Below are 16,105 nucleotides of genomic sequence, written 5' to 3'. Positions count from 1 at the left end.
TGACTGGAGAGAGTACAGAGGCCAGGGGACTGACCTGGCTTCAATCCCTGGCACCCGTGTGGTCCCCTGAGCCCCACCAGGAGTGATTCCTGGGTGCAGAGCTGGAGCCCTAGCAAGGCCAAGTGTGGCCCCAATAGAAACAAATGGGAATGGGGCCTTGGTTTAGTAGGAAGAGGCTTTGGAGGAGGCTTTGCTTTGAGTCCTGCTCACGGCTTAATGTTTCTGTGAGCAGAACCTCGTAATTGCATCCCTGGGTAGTTTCTTCCTATATTAATGGTTATTGTGCTCTGCAACCACCAGACTGGGCCCTCCTGTGCCTTTCAATAAATGCTGCTTTCCTTCCTCTGAAATTGCATTAGTTCTATTAACCACTAAGCGGCATGATCTCAGGAAAGTTACCTTTAAAATGTGACTTTACAAGCCATCGCCTCCTGCCTTAAGAGATGTTTTTGTAATCTGCAAGCTAGAGAAAATGGAGCATTCAGTCCTGACAGTTATTAACCAAATTTTAAAAATGCAAATATGCTCATTCCCTTTGCCACCAGCTCTTTATGGAGCATTTTCCAACTTTATCCTAAGTGATTCTTGTGTATGTAATTACAGATACCCAAAAGAGGGGTCATTGTAGTAGTTGAGCTGCAGAGTGTTTTATTTCAAATTTGCAAGTCAGACAAATGTGTTCAACCCAGGAGGTAGAAAATTCCACAAATTTGTGACTCTGGGAAATGATAGAAGAGGCTTTAGTGGTCTCCCAATGGACGGAACCAGCCTTCTTTTTTGTGAATCCTCTAAATGTATCAGAGCCTTTCATGAGTCCAGTAAAAGCTGCCACCAAAAAGAAGCTTTACCTTGCACGATTGTCAAAATTCTTTGCTTTCTTTTCTCTTTTATCAGTTTTTTTGACATTTGAATCAAATATTTTTTGTCATCTAGCATATAGGTACATGTAAACCCCAAATGAAGACAGGCTTCAGACAATGGCTATTGCCCATACTATGTGCAGTGAGTTCTTGTTCTTATTCTTTTGTTTAAATTTTATTCAGTTGTTTTCATTCAGTTGTCTGTTCCCATGCTGTCCTTGATGAATTTCCCTTCCTTCCCCCAGTGGCCTCGCAGGTGCGGCCTGCACACGCAGGTCCTGCACTGTCACGTTGACTGCACCTTGGCCACCACTCTGGTTGTGGAACTCCTGCAGATTCTGGGTGTCCTGCTCACACGTGCCCTCTAGGTGTCCTGTGTCTGCTCAGGTGGCCCCTCATCTTCGATTGTGGGACTCCCCGATTGTGGGACTCCCGGTCACATGCACCCTTTGTTTGTTTCTTTTTTTTTCTGAGGGTGAGGGCAGTGGAGGAAATTCACCAGAGAGAGATTAATGTCCAGAGGATCAGAGTGACAGACTATTGCTGTGGGGTGATATGACTCACTTTGACCTCCTGGTATTTGAAATGTGTGCATAATAGCAATCCTCTTTCTCTGACACTCTCTCTCTGTGTCTGTCTGTCTGTCTGTCTGTCTCTCTCTCTCTCACACACACACACAAACACACACACACAGTGATTTTAGGCAGACAGTGGGCAGCTGGAACTACTAAAAGCAGCAGCCACCTGTCACCTGTGTAGTAGAAACCCTTCTTTCCCGTGACGTGTGGCCACCCAGTGACTGTGGGAGGAGCAAGGATGCCTTTTCCATCATCAGCATTGCTGGATGCAGCCCGGTGGCCTGAGGAACCCCTCCCCCGCCTCCGCCCTCCCTACCACACACATAATTGAGCTCTGCTGGGTGTGGTCTGTATTTAAATTTATTTTATTTTATGAAAGCATTGTGGTTTACAAAGTTACTCATAGTTGAGTTTTAGACATAAAATATTGCTGCACTGATCCCATCACCAGTGTCAAACTTTCCTCCACTAGTGTTCCCTGTTTCCCTCCCATAGCCCTCCCCCAACCCCCAAGCCTGCCTCCTTGGCAAGCAACTTTCCAAAATTGGTTGCTAACATTTGGATCTTTTTTTTTTTTTTTTGCTTTTTGAGTAACACCTCAGGATGCTCAGGGGTTACTCCTGGCTTTGCACTCAGGAATTACTCCTGGTGGTGCTTGGGAGACCGTATGAGTTGCCAGGGATTCAATTCAGTTCGGCTGCATGTAAGGCAAACACCCTACCCGCTGTGCTATTACTCTGGCCAAGTTCCAGTCTCTTGATTTTACTTGCTGACTCTGGTTTGGATATTTGGTTCTAACATTACTTAACACCACCTTTGTACCTGACTCTCCTGACCTGGCCTCTGTTGCTTCTCATCTGTCTCTTCTCCCCTCTTCTCCACTCTTTCTTTCTTTCTCTGCCCTGTCCTCTGGGGCGAAGTGTGACCTGGGCACCTCCCTTTAAAACATTGCATTTCCTTGTCCAGTTATTCTATATACTGCATGTAAGTGATACCATCCCGTGCTTATCCTTCTTCTGGCTTACTTCACTTAGCCAAGGTATCTGCTGGTTCCATCCATGTTGCCATGAATTGTGTGATTTCATCATTCTTTACAGTTGTGTCGTATTCGGTTGTGTATATGTACCACATCTTCATGATCCATGTATCTGTTATTAGACATCTATGTTGATTCCAAATCTTGACTATTGTACTGAGTACCGCAATGAATGTAATTGTGTGCATATGTTCTTTAGAGTTATTGTTTTTCTGTCCTGGGGATAGGTATCCAAAAGCAGAATTAGTGAATCATTTGGGAGCACAAATCTGAGTTTGCTGAGTATCCTCCATAATTTCTTTCATAAGGGTTGGCTCAGACAACATTCCCACCAGCAGTGGGTGAGGGCTCCTTTCCCCACCAGCATTGCTTCCAGTAGTTTTAATATGTGCCATTTCACTGGTGTAAGATGATATCTCATTGTTGTCTTGATTTAGATTTCCTTAATAAGAAGTGATGATGTGGCTCCCTTTTTGAAAAAAAAATATTAATGGGTTATTTTGATTTAATGATCCCATGTTTTATATGATTTTTACTTGAATGGCACTTTTCTTGTATTAAATCTGCTCACTGCACAGAGGCTAGGTCACCAGTCTCCCAATCAGAACCTTTAATCATATCTCCTGCTGCCCAAGTCCTCCTAAACCAGATTTCTCTGATAAAATAGCAGAAAGCGGGGCTGGAGCATTAGCACAGCAGGTAGGGCATTTGCCTTGCACGCGGCCGACCCAAGTTCGATTCCCAGCATCCCATATGGTCCCCTCAGCACTGACAGGAGTAATTCCTGATTGCAGAGCCAGGAGTAACCACTGTGCAATGCCACATGTGACCCAAAAAGCCAAAAAAAAAAAAAAATAGCAGAAAGCTACCTATTAGTCCAGTTAATGTGGTCCCTATTTTTTTTTAAAGCAGGTGGGGTGATCAAGCCCAGACACTTGCCAGTGCTGGGGGAACTCTTCACACTGTTAACTTAGATACCAGAGTTTCAATTAGGAATTTTACTCTGACCGTTTTGTCTTCCTCCACTCAGACGTCATAAACAAGCAGACAGCCATTTGGCCTTCACGGCTCTTTTGGGCAGTCAATTAGAATTAGAATGTTCAGTTCTGGGAAAGACCAGGCTCTGCTCTTGTCTGACGCTTTAATGGACAACCACTGAATAGTGTCTGGGATGATTTTTACAGGAAGTGGGATCTAATATTTTTACTTTTTGTTGGGATTTTATTGTTATTATAAAAAAGTGACAACGTATATAAAAACAAAAAAAGAAAGGTATGGTTCAGATTTATTGTGCTGTATGCCCATAGCAATTGAATGAAACCAAACTTTTCAGTGTCCCTGAGGTTGACACGGCAACATGTGTGTTCCTTGCCGTCCAACTCTGTGCATTTGGAGATGCGTGTGATTATGTGTGTGTAGGGGGCAGTAATGAGAGCCTCTGGCTTAATGCAACCATACAATGCTATAATGGGTTATGATTTTAGTCATAACCCGCTAGGGTCCTGGGTTTTATGTTTTATGGGTTGACTTAATTTAAAAGGATGCAAAATAAAACCTTGAGAGGAAGCAGACAACCTTGCATTAAGAAGAAAAAAAAAAAACACCTCTTGTCTTTTTAGTAAAATTGAAGTTACTCCAGTTTGTGGTTAAATCTTCTCCCTCCCTAAACTTTGTTGTTTTGGATGGAGATTTAGAGGTGTTAGGTGAGCGTAGGGAAAGCTTTCTCCTCACTGGCCCTTTGGAATGGGGAAGTGTCCTGTACATTTTGGGGCATTCAGTGACATTTTTGGTTTCTACTGCATTGGCAACTCCTCTGTCTCTCCCTGACTATGAAAAATTAATGCACACTGTCAGATATCCCCTGGAAGACAGATAGCCCTTGATTGAGTCCCACTGGCTTAAAGTAAAACAAGTTTCAAAGCTTTCTTTATTTACCCATTTGTCTAAGCTGAAAGTAGCAGAATTGTGATTTTTGTAAATTTAAGTTAGAAGGGGCAAAAAGTGAAAATAGAACTTAAAATCAAATCTGCCATAACTTTGTGTGTGGGGGGGGGGAAGAAGGGCTATGGATGAGTCAGAGTTGGTCTAACCTCATGTTTCAGACATGGAGTTCACACATGGAGTTCGAAATACATGGACGACGTGTCATCCTTCCCTAGGTCCAGATTGTCACGTGGATGCTCCTTTGTGGTTATTCTCTTGGATGTATGTGACATGATCGGTGGCTGACTTGCATTTGCTGGACATTTTTTATAGCTCAGCGACCTTGGACACATTCAGTGTCTGGATTCAAATAACTTACTTCCTGTTTCCAAATACTTGTATTCTGATGCTTTATAAACACAGAGAAAAGGGAGAATAAAATAAACACAACTAGAGTTGAAATTCCTGTAAACTTAATAATTAAGGAGAAAAAATATCTGTGTCTTTTAAGTAACATGTTGAAATCGACAACATTCAGACTGGCGTGCCAGACTTACATACTTTTGCAATTTTTCATTGATACGGGGGGTCTGGGGTTTTGTCATTCTCGTGGACTCAGCAGGGATGTGAGGGTGTGTTGGTAATTCCCAGTCTTAGTGTGGCATTGGAATGACCTGGGACCCAAGCCACATCCCAGACAGGTGAGGTGGGATGCTCTTGGTGGCCCAGGCGTCTGGTGTGGTTTCCTTCCCTTTATGTGGTGGGAGCAAAGTTTGAGAACCACTGCACCTCCTTACCTTCTAAAGTTTTTAATAAAGTTTTCCAAATTTTATTTTATTAACGCACTGTGAGTTACAAAGTTATTCATAGTTAGGTTTTCGATTATTCCACCCCTGATCCCACCACCTCATCAGCTGTCCTCACCAGTGTCCCCGGGTTCCTCACCTCTCTATATAGAAAGTTTTGGTTTTGCCTTTAGTTGACGCTCAGTGGTGCTCAGGGGTTACTCATGGCTCTGTCCTGGGGGTCACTCCCAGCAGTGCTACAGGGGATGGAAGCTGGACTTTGAGCATGCAAAGCATGTGCTCAGCGCCCTGAGCGCTCTCTCTGGCAATAAATAATCATTGGCATATAGCCATACCCATTCTTGAGGACTTGTCGCTTCCCAAGCCTAAGATGCCTACTGTTTGTCCATTTAGAAAAATGACTGATTTTCGCTCTAGATTTATAATGAATATTTTTCAAATATTTTGAAAAGAGGATGGGGGTTTGTGCAAAGTCCAGTATTTTTCAATTATTTTTGAAAATAATTTTTCAGATTTTTTTCAAGTATTTTCAATTACACAACCTTAGGGTTGTACCCTCTTGGTTTTCTTGGTTTTCTCTTGAAGTGGAGAAACAATGTCTCTGAAGAGCTTTAACGTGTATTTTTCAGTTTCTGAAAGTTTGAGTTACTGCCACTTCACTTTGCCAGGAAACTGCATATGGGCTTATTTTTCCAGCTGAAAAAAAAAGGTGGGGGTGACATTTCAGCTTATTTCTGAGGAAGGGAAAAGCAGGACGAGTGTCCAGCGTGTGTCTTACAGCTCCGGCCACCACACAGCCAAGCGCCTTAGCTGGAGCTGCTTTATTCAGGCTGTGCATTTGCTGTATCGTCCCTTCTTTCCCTGTGTGTGTTGCTCTGAGGCTCAAGTGTGATTTGCTAGATCAGCGTGGCGAGGGGTGGGCTCTAGGATGCTCAGTATTTCCCCTGTGCAGCTTGTTTGCCCTCTTATTAGTAAACATTTATGTGACTGAACCACCAAGTTCCGGTTCCACTGCTGCTCTAGGACCATGCAGTTAAGAGACATGGTGAAGGGACATGGAAGCCCTGTTGGCAATAGGTCGGCAGTTTTGGAAAATGGTGGACTCGTGGCTTCAAAGTAACCTTGTCTGCATGGTCACAAGAAGCAGATTTATAGGAAAAGAGAATAGGGAAGCATAATTTGAGACAGAGTGGGTGGCAGGCTGGGGGACCATTGCTCTATTCCCTTGTGGGATGGTCCCCTAATGCATACAGCCCAGGTGTTTGCAAAGCGTCTGAGGAGGTTTCTACCCACACAGCTGTTAGAAGAGAAGGGGGACATTCTCAACATTTCCTATCACCCCTGCCCACACGAGTTCCCTGGTTTCTAGTGTTGAATTCAGCTCTCGGTTTCTCTGGACTTTTTTCAGTGATAGAATGTGAAAATTGGGTAATGCAGTAAGCCAGGCCTCTTGCATGCAAAGCAAGCATATGAATTGATATGCTTCCTTTGATTGATACAGGCATATCAATTCATATGCTTGTAGTAACAAATGAGAAAGGACCATGGGAACTTGACAAATAAAACTGCGTTGGAAGGAAATAATAAAATGAAATCAAGTTGCCATCGCTTCACCAAGAAGCAGACCAGATCTCAGAGCATCATTTGTGGTGATGAGCAGTTGAGAGGTCAAAATGAGTCCCTTGAGCTCTTATCAGTACAAAAATTAGGGGCTTAGGCCTTTGTACCAAGAGTGCTGTAATAGTCTTAAGTGCACTGGTCTCTCTGCATTACTTGGGAACTTGTTCAAAATCTAGATATTCACAGATTGTCTTGAGGAAGCCTTTTATTTTTCCCTACGAGGTTTTGTCATTTTGTTTTCGTTGTTAAATATCATTCTAAAGACTCAATTGAAAAATCATGATTTTTAACATGGCTTTCTAAACCTTGAATTGAATGTTTATCCTAAACAGTCCCTGATTATTTTTTTAAGAAGTTAAGCCATCTGGGGCTGGAGCAATAGCACAGCGGGTAGGGTGTTTGCCTTGCACGTGGCCGACCCGGGTTCGATTCCCAGCATCCCATATGGTCCCCTGAGCACTGCCAGTAGTAATTTCTGAGTGCAGAGCCAGGAGTAAGTAACCCCTGTGCATCACTGGTGTGACCCAAAAAGCAAAAAGCAAAAAAAACCCAAAATCAAGAAGTTAAGCCATCTAAATTTAAAGGACCATATGCAGTAATTGAGGGCAAATGCTTTTTGCTGTAAAGATAGATCTTTAGCTAAATACCTGCAGAAAATACAGCCATGCAAGGGCATTTGTGAAAGTGGCCAGGGAGGGGGTGGAAAGCAGAAGGGAGGGGCCCTTGTAATTCTTCAGAAAACATCTTTCTAACTTTGGGGCTTTGTTTTGGTTTGGGTTTGGGAGCCACACTTGAAAGTGCTCAGAAGCCACTTTTGACTCAGGGCTCTGGGTCATTTTTATTGGCACAAGGGAGACCACATGTCATACCAGGGGTGAAAACCAGGCCTCCTGCACGAAAAGCAAGCATGCCTGTGTGTTGAGCTCGCTCGCTCGAGCTCTCTGGACCAACATCTCCTTAGCTGTGAATGAGACATCAAGACTGTGAGGCTTCCAGAAAAATGCACTCCCCCTTCCCGCCCAGCCAAGGCCGCATGCCAGCCGCCTGCAGCTCTGCACCCCTCGCCACGTGCTCGCTTCCCCTGCTCTGCCTCAGTTTCACTTCAGGTCCTGCTGCAGGACATCAGGAGAGTCTGGGAATCGGATCCTGGCTGACATTCCTGCTGCTGGGAAATGTGAAGAGGCCTGGAGTGGACACTGAGTGGCAGTACCTGGCACATTGTCTGGCTAGTGACAACAGGTTCCCTTACCCACCACGAGCATATTGTTGCTGCAAATGCCTTTTCCATGAACACTGTAAACACAGAGAAACCAGGGTGACACTCAGGCAGCAGGAGAGGAAGTCACATAACTTGTTCCTGTGAAACTGGTCTTCAGTGTTCCGCTGGCTTCACTGGCAAAGCCACACTTTGCCTTCAACTCCTGGTTAACGGAGCTCACGTGGGCTTTTGGAGTGTCTGAGAAAGAGCGCCAACTTAGGCTACCTAAACTCGGGCCTTAGATTATAGACATGAGGACCAGAAAGAAACCGAGGAGAGAGGTAAGACGGGGCTTATGGCAGATAAGAGGCCAAGGCGCCTCACACATGGGTGGTGTAGAGGTGAGGTTTATGTTTGTGTCTAAACCATCAGAGCCAACAACACTGAAAACAGGAAACCCAAACTACAACAACTGAACTCAAAAATGTGCTCCAAAGAGTCAGGCTGAGGGTGCGTCCTTCGATGCTTTGTCTGTTGGGATCCTTTTAAAAATATGTGTATATGCAGGTGCGTGCACATGTGCACACATACACATGCGTACACACATAAATGTAAGCCACCATGACTTCCAAAGTTGTTCAGAATAGATTTTCAGTCATACGAGGTTCCAGCATCAGTCCCACCACTACTGTGACCTTTTCTTCACTGGTATCCCCGGGTTCCTTCCTGCCCCATGCCCCCACTTGCCTTCTTTACAGGTACTCGTGTATAAAAAGGACCCCCAACAGACAAGGCATCAAAGGATGCACAGCTCTAATAGTTCTCGGGTCTGTACCTTGGAGTAGCGAATACTTAAAATTGTTCTATGCTGGTCTTTTAATTGAAGAAGAATTAAGCCAAGGCATGGGATGTAGCTCAGCAGCAGAGCACTTGCCTTGCATGTGGGGCCCTGATTCTGAGCCCCCACACACGGAAAAAGAGAAGAAGAATTAAGCAAAACTCAACAAGAGCATTCTTGTAATGATGGCGAAGTTCTACATATGTTTTATATTTCCCTTCCTTTGTTCTTCAGCAGATGAAAAACTCAGAGAACCGTCACGCCGTGAGTTCGCAGTACCGGATGCATTCATACTACCCACCGCCCTCCTACCTGGGCCAGAGCATGTCCCAGATTTTCACTTTCGAGGACGGACCTTCCTATGCGGAAGCCAAAGCGAGTGGTAGGTGCTATTGAAAGATGAGCTGGGTGGAGAGGGTGGACATCGCACCCGCTCTCCCTGATGCTGACCGTGTAGAGACTGCCAGACAGCTCGTGACAGGGGACTCAGGCAAACATTTACTAATGCTTGATAGGCTTTTGATACAGCGTTTGACTTTTCTGACTATCTGGAGTGATGAGATTAAGATAAGAGACCCCCATTATCTGAAGTGTTGAATGTACTTTCTGGGGGGTCAGTATGAAGTACAGAGCACTTTCAGTAGGAGACAGCCCTGGTGTGTGTGTGTGTGTGTGTGTGTGTGTGTGTGTGTGGTAAATTTCTATATATCGAATACTTGTTTTATAAAACTTTTCCTCTTTAAAACTGAAGGTGTATTCATCTTTTAGGGGAGGAAATAAAATAACATAGTAAAACATTTTTTAATACAATTGATCACAGAGTATGCAGTAGCAATGCAAATAACTCTGATAGATTGGCTTTAAAATAAAAAATTGGCTGTTTAATGAACCAAAGCACGTTGAAATACACAATACTTCAACTTCAATTTTAACCTTCTCCCAACATTTACACTCCCTCGATAGGCAGGTCATTCCTGGCTGCCGTGTTTCCAGTCCCCAGTGTGAGATCTTTATAGTTAAGCATAATTTTAACCTAGGACAATAAAAGGCATACATAGCTGAGGATGTGCGTGGAAATCAGGGCAGTAGTGAGCGTCTTGGTAGCTAAACTGACCACTAGAATTTATATTGTATGAAGTTTACAGTTCATCTTCTAAGTGACTCTTTGGAGAAGGCGAAGCAGAACATTGATTGCACATTCAGAACCATGAAGTCTTAAAGAGCCGGGCATGTTACACTGTATTTACCGTTCTAAAGGAAGTGACCCAAGATGGCTCAGTAGCAGAGGGTGTGTCTTGCAGGCATGAGGCCACGAGCTCCATCCCCGGTACTTCCCCACATGCCCAGTGTGATCCCAGAGCAAAGTTTGCGATCTCCTGCGCCACCGCCATGTGAGTACAAGCACCGGGACAAGAGTGTTCGAGCCCCGCACAGCAGCAGCCACAGGGAAGGGGCAGATAGCACAAGGCACTTACTGGAGTGGGTAGTCGGTATGGACTGCAGCGAGACCACTTAGAGACACAGTGCTCAGTGCACTCTCTCTGGTCGCGCAAATCATTTTTTGGGTCAGGAGTGGACAGCACAGAGGTACAGCCGGGCATTGTGTAGTACAGTTGCTGTCATCAACATCAGATCTTGTGTGTGGCAGCAGCCCCTGCAGGCTATACCCTGCAATCTAGGTGTGTGGGGAGCTGGTCCACCCAGGTTTGTAGAATTACACTCAGTGTTCGTACAATGACAGGGTCACCTACAGTGTATTTCTCAGACCATTGCACAGTGACATGTGACTGTTCTGTTTTTATTTTGGGGCCACATCCAGTGATGCTCAGGGGTTACTTACTCCTGGCTTTGCACTCCTGCACTCAGGAATTATTCCTGGTGATGCCCAGGGGACTCTCTGGGATGCTGGGGATCAAACCTGGATCAGCCGCATGTAATGCTCTACCCGCTGTACCATTTCTTCGGTCTCCTATGACTGTGATGTTTGGACCATAAATCTGTTTGCATATGGTCCTTCATGCACATTTCCTTAAATTCTGTTAATATGACTATATTGGCTGTAAGCTCCATGCGGATAGAGAACGCTTTATACACATCTTTTTGCCTGCTGTAATACTTTAACTTACCTTTTGTTAGCTAGATGAGTGATTGAGTCAACTATTTAAGTCAGCTTAGTTCTGTAATGAAATGAACCTGAAACATCAAAATCCTAACTCATTCTCTGCTGAGTATGCACAGTTCAGGGATGAAATATCAAACAATTGCTCAGAAAGTTAGAACTGAAACAAAAGAAACTTGTCTGGCTTCTGGATCAGGAGTAGTAGAGTAGTTTGAGAAACACTGGTGTTCTTGAAACACAGGTGTAAGTTTAAATCAGGCCCATAAGACCAAAAGATTAGTGGAAATCTTTTGAGTAGAGAGAAGCATATTTGGGGAGGAACCCAGACATTTGAATTTATGTCACAGAAAGGAAGATCCAGAAGTTACTATTCAAGAAAGAAAAGACCAGCTGTGCCAGTCGAGTAGCCTTGGGAAAGACTGGTGGATAACAAGGAATTCTTAAACTTTTGGGATTGATAAGTTTTGATGGTGTGAAATAGTTCTAAAATTAACCCTTCTCTAATCTCTATCCCTAGTAATTAGGAAGATGAGGATTCAGATATGGGGGAGTTAGCTGGGAGAAAATACAGCACCATATTACACTCCTCCTCTACGACAATGTAAAGCATCACTAGGAATTGGTAGAAATACATATTTTGGGGAGTTTTCCCTCAGAAAAATGGTTTTGGGGGCTTCCAAGCATACTGGTATCTTGGCCTTTGTATCACTTAGAAATTTCACAGTGTAGATGGAAAGGGGAAGAGGAAAGAGAGCACTTTAGTTTGGGGCCAACAAGAGCACTTCCTGGGATCATCTCCTCGGGCACTGAGTCTGCATTTATCAGTATTGGCAAAGTGGGGAGCACTTTGAGAGCAATTTCCACTCATCTCCTAAGTAGAGGCGAGTCCAGTAATAGGGACTATCCTTTTAAGAGGCATTTATTTGGCTTTGGGGGGGAATCACACCCAGTGGTGCTCAGGGCTGGAATTCTGTAAGCTCTAGGGTTGCTCAGGGGTTGCTGCCATTAGTGCCAGGGGACTGTGCAGTGTCAGGAGTCACATCTGGGTGTCTCACATACTCTCCAGCCGCTGAACTCCCTTTCCGACCCCCTAACGGAAACCTCATATTCCATAAGCGATTGCTTCCTGTTCTCCATCCTCCATTCTCCAGCCCTCAGTACCACCAGTTCAGTAACCACCATTGGCTTTTTGACTGGATGGATTTGCTTTTTTTCTGAAAGTTCTGTGACGTTGAGGTCACGAATGCATGGCCCTTTGTGCCTGCATTCACTTAGCATCTTATTTTCAAGGTCTCTTCGCAATATAGCAGATGATAGCACACCTGATGCCTTTTTGTGGCCTAATTTTATTCCTTTCTGCTGATTTGATACGTTTTCATCTGTTTACCAATTACTTGATGGGCCTTTGGGGTGTTTACACTCTTGCTTATTAGTGTGCACAACACTGTTGTTGGTGTTTGTGATTCAGTCCCATTTGAGTACCTGCTAAGTTTCTTCTGGGTATGTACTTGGGAATGAAATTCCTGCGCTGGATCGTAATTCCGTATGGAACTTTTCCAGGATTGGGTGAGCTTCTCCACAAGTGTATGTAGTCTAGTTTCCCCAGCCAAAACTTGTTTGCCTTTTGCTTTTTGTGACAAGTGTGTGCCACACCCACAGTGTTCAGGCAGCTCTGTGGTACGTGGGGCGAACCTCCGGCCTCTCACAGGCCAAATGCTCAAAAGCGCAGCTGTCACCCCCACGTCCCCAGCCCTGTTTTCCATATTTTTTAAAGTAAGGTTATGATCCAAGTAATTTTTACTTACAAAAAAATCAGACTATGATGTATTAGAAACAGAAAGAAAAATTCTTTTTACCCCAAATAAATAGATTTCTCCCCACAAATAGTTTCAGAAACACTGCCCTAGGGCCCAGGTAGAGCATGGGAGGGTGTGGCCAGCTGCTAGTAACAGATGCAGGATGTTCGGATAGTGGCAGTTGGAGCACTGAAATGCAGTGCTTCCATAGCTTGTAGAAAGGGGAAATTTGAGGAAGGAACATTCCTGTCTCTGGAGGGGAGCCTTTTCTGTTTGTGCAGAGTGTTTGGGAACAGCTCAGCAGGCTGGAGTGCATGCGTTGCATGTGGGAGGCCGGGGTTCACTGCTTAGAACCACATGGTCCTGCGTAGCCCCTGAGCATCACTGAGTATCATGGCTCCAATAAATCAAAGTTTTTTTTAAATATAAAAATACATAAATTCTTGGGTATAAGTTTTGTTTGGCTTGGGTTTGGGCCACACCCGGCAGTACTCAGGAATTACTCTGGGCTCTGTGCTCAGGGATCACTTCTGGCAAGCTTAGGAGGATTATATGGGGTACCAGGAAAAACCCAGGTAGATTGTGTACAAGCTAGAGCCCTACCTGCTGTGCTATCTCTCCACCCCTTGAATGTCAGTTCTGAGTATATAGGAATGGCCGACAGTTGCAAAAAGCTTTTGTGAAGGTAAGTCCAGGGACCAGGAAGCAGCTTTTAGAGGGCTGGAGGCTCTGAGTCCAGTGCCTGGCACCTGTGGTCCAAATGCAGCCAGGACGTCTTTGCTGGCCCAGTGCTTCAGGCCCAGGCAGCGCCACATCACCAGGCCTGGGCACTGCACCATTCACCCGAATGCCCAGGGCCCCCGTCAGTGCCCTAGAGGCCCTGTGCACCAGAGCAGAACGTCAGACTGAGCAGACTTGGATCTTTTTGTCGACTTTGCATCTTAGTTTGAAAGTCAGAAGTGGTGCCACCTGTTGCTTCAGGTCTTGAGGCTTCTGTTGGCTTCGTTCCAGCCACAAGCCCTTGTGCAGTCTCTACCTTTCCCATCAGCCCTCTCGTTCCAGAAGAAGGAAACATCATCGAGGTGCCCCTCCTGGGTCAGGAACTGTGTGCGTCGTTCCCTTAGCACACAAAGGTTGTCAATACTTGGCACAGACACTTTCTCAGCAGTCAAGGGCCTGGGGCTAGTGAAGACCTCATGCTCCCTTAGGGAATGTCTGGGCGCCTTGCAGAGACCTTCATTTCCCCAGTGAGCATGTGAGTCTGTGCATCCAGGACAGTTTTTAGACCAGTAGATCTAGAAGTACTTGACTTCACTGATGGCTTAACAGCCCATCCCTGCCCCTGTCCCCAGTTGTCGTGACTAGTGGCAGCAAATGGTCAGGATCTCACCCATGGGATGGGTGTGCATAATACTGCATGGACTAGAGCTAAGCCTCGCTGTAGACACCCTGTCTGACCCTGGGAATGGAGAGGTGAGCCCCCTCAGGAGCACAGATGTCCCCTGTGGCTCAGGAGGCCAGTGCCTTTCACATCCGGTGCTGTGCCGCGAGTGGTAAGGCCGGTGCCGGACACTTGGTGTGTGGCCACGACTGGCTGGCTCTGAAGCTTGGGTGGCTCTTCTCTGAGCACCTAGTTTCCTTGCCTGTGGGGGGCGAGGCAGTGGGAGTGTGGCAAATCCACACTGGTGTGGTGAGGATGAAATCATGAGCATATGCAGACAAGCTCTGTAAATCCCCGAATATGACGAGAGATGGCAGGATTCTGTTATCACTCCAGCATTCCTTTCTGCAAGGGTTTCGTTGACAGCTCGGCAGCTCTTATCAGAGACACAGATGGTCTGGAGTGTTTTTGTGGTGGTGTTGTGTTGGTTTATTTTTATTTTTTTTAAATAGAGTCTTGCTCAGGCAGGACAGAGAGCAGACCAAAGAATCTGCGGGCTGCCTTTGTTGAGAATATTCCACTCAGAATTGTGTGGAATTCGCCATAAAAGAAAAGAGATCTACTCCTTTCTTTCCTAATTTAAGGACTGCCAAAATGTATTGGGTACAGCATTTAGAAAATGTTGCACTAAACTTGGCACTTCAAAAAAATGACTTAGTTGCTAAATTTCAAAGAAAAGAGCACTCTGCTGATAAACTTATTTTCTTTACTTGACCTTTCTTCTGAGTGTCAGCTTTGAGCAGAGGTAAGTGGGGCACTCAGTGGTAGTGACCTCAGAGGCCAACACACGCGAGAGAGTGGACGCCAGCCCAGGATGAGGTCTGGCCTGGATCCCCAGCCCTGGACTAGATTATAAAATGTGAATTTAATGCCTTAGAGTTTTAGTTCTCTCACCTGAAAAGTTGAAATTGAAGAACAGCAGCTTAATTTACTTTCAGTGTGGATCATTTAGAAAATTATATAAAAGTACTGCAGAGTTTGTCCCCTCCATATTCTTCCATGCAAGCCTGGCACCATGAAATCAGGGGCTTCCTATTTCTGTTTCACATTTCTAACTTACTCAGTTTTAGCAATTGTCTGGCAGTGAAGTGAGCTGTGCAGATTAAAATGGTTGTGATCCTTAAGAAGGAAAGTTTAATTTTCAGCTGTCATGTTTCCAATTTAAAGGTGATGTGTGTATTACGATGCTCAAAATTAGCTAGACCTCATTGATTTAAAAGTAAATAATATGTAGTTAGTCTAAGCATATAAATAAGCATTTTAAAATAGTACTATTGAAGACTTTTTAAAAATATCTTACCCCTCTAACAGCTAACCCAAGCTGATAAAGTTCTTAGAATGCAGTTACCAGGTTTTGCAGGAAATAGAATAGAGTAACATACTAGATGACACAGAAGCACACAATTTGCCAAAGCCAGGGCAAATTAATGAACTTACTTCCCCTCCCTCCCAAACAAATTGCAAAAGAAAAGCAATAAAAAGATGGAGTGGGTACCAGGGCTCCCGGAGGCCCTGAGTCATGTCCACCCAGTTGTAAATACGCCTTTTATTTGAATCCTGCCTCAAACAGCCTTTTAAACTATGATACCGACTTGATAAATGAAAACTTAAATACTTTTGGGTTTGTGATTTTAAAGAACTGGGTTTTTTCCTCTAGGTATGATAATAGTGTTCTGGATTTTAGAGTTCTTTAGAGATACATACTGAAATATGTTGTTTAGCATGTTATAAAGTCTGCTGTGTGCTTCAGGTGTATGCATATCGTTAGTGAATACAGGTGTGATTGAAATAATGCTGGCCATAAGTTGGTCATCATTGAACCTGTGAAGACTTACAGAGTGAGTCTTAAGCAGAGTGAACAGAGATGTGTACATAAAGATACCGGTAGGC

The 16,105-nt window shown here is 44.6% G+C and overlaps 1 protein-coding gene across 1 annotated transcript in view; it reads left to right on the top strand.

The window, feature by feature from the left end:
- DMRT1 (doublesex and mab-3 related transcription factor 1) overlaps window positions 1-16,105 on the top strand; it is a 103,297-nt gene that overhangs the window by 50,503 nt on the left and 36,689 nt on the right. Inside the window, exon 4 of the mRNA XM_055123576.1 lies at window positions 9,097-9,241. Within this exon, the coding sequence (XP_054979551.1) occupies window positions 9,097-9,241 (145 nt within the window). The remainder of the gene's footprint in view (window positions 1-9,096; window positions 9,242-16,105) is intronic.

Source organism: Sorex araneus, chromosome 1, assembly GCF_027595985.1.
Source record: "Sorex araneus isolate mSorAra2 chromosome 1, mSorAra2.pri, whole genome shotgun sequence".
Lineage (NCBI taxonomy): Eukaryota > Metazoa > Chordata > Mammalia > Eulipotyphla > Soricidae > Sorex > Sorex araneus.
This window is presented reverse-complemented; position numbering and strand designations above follow the sequence as displayed.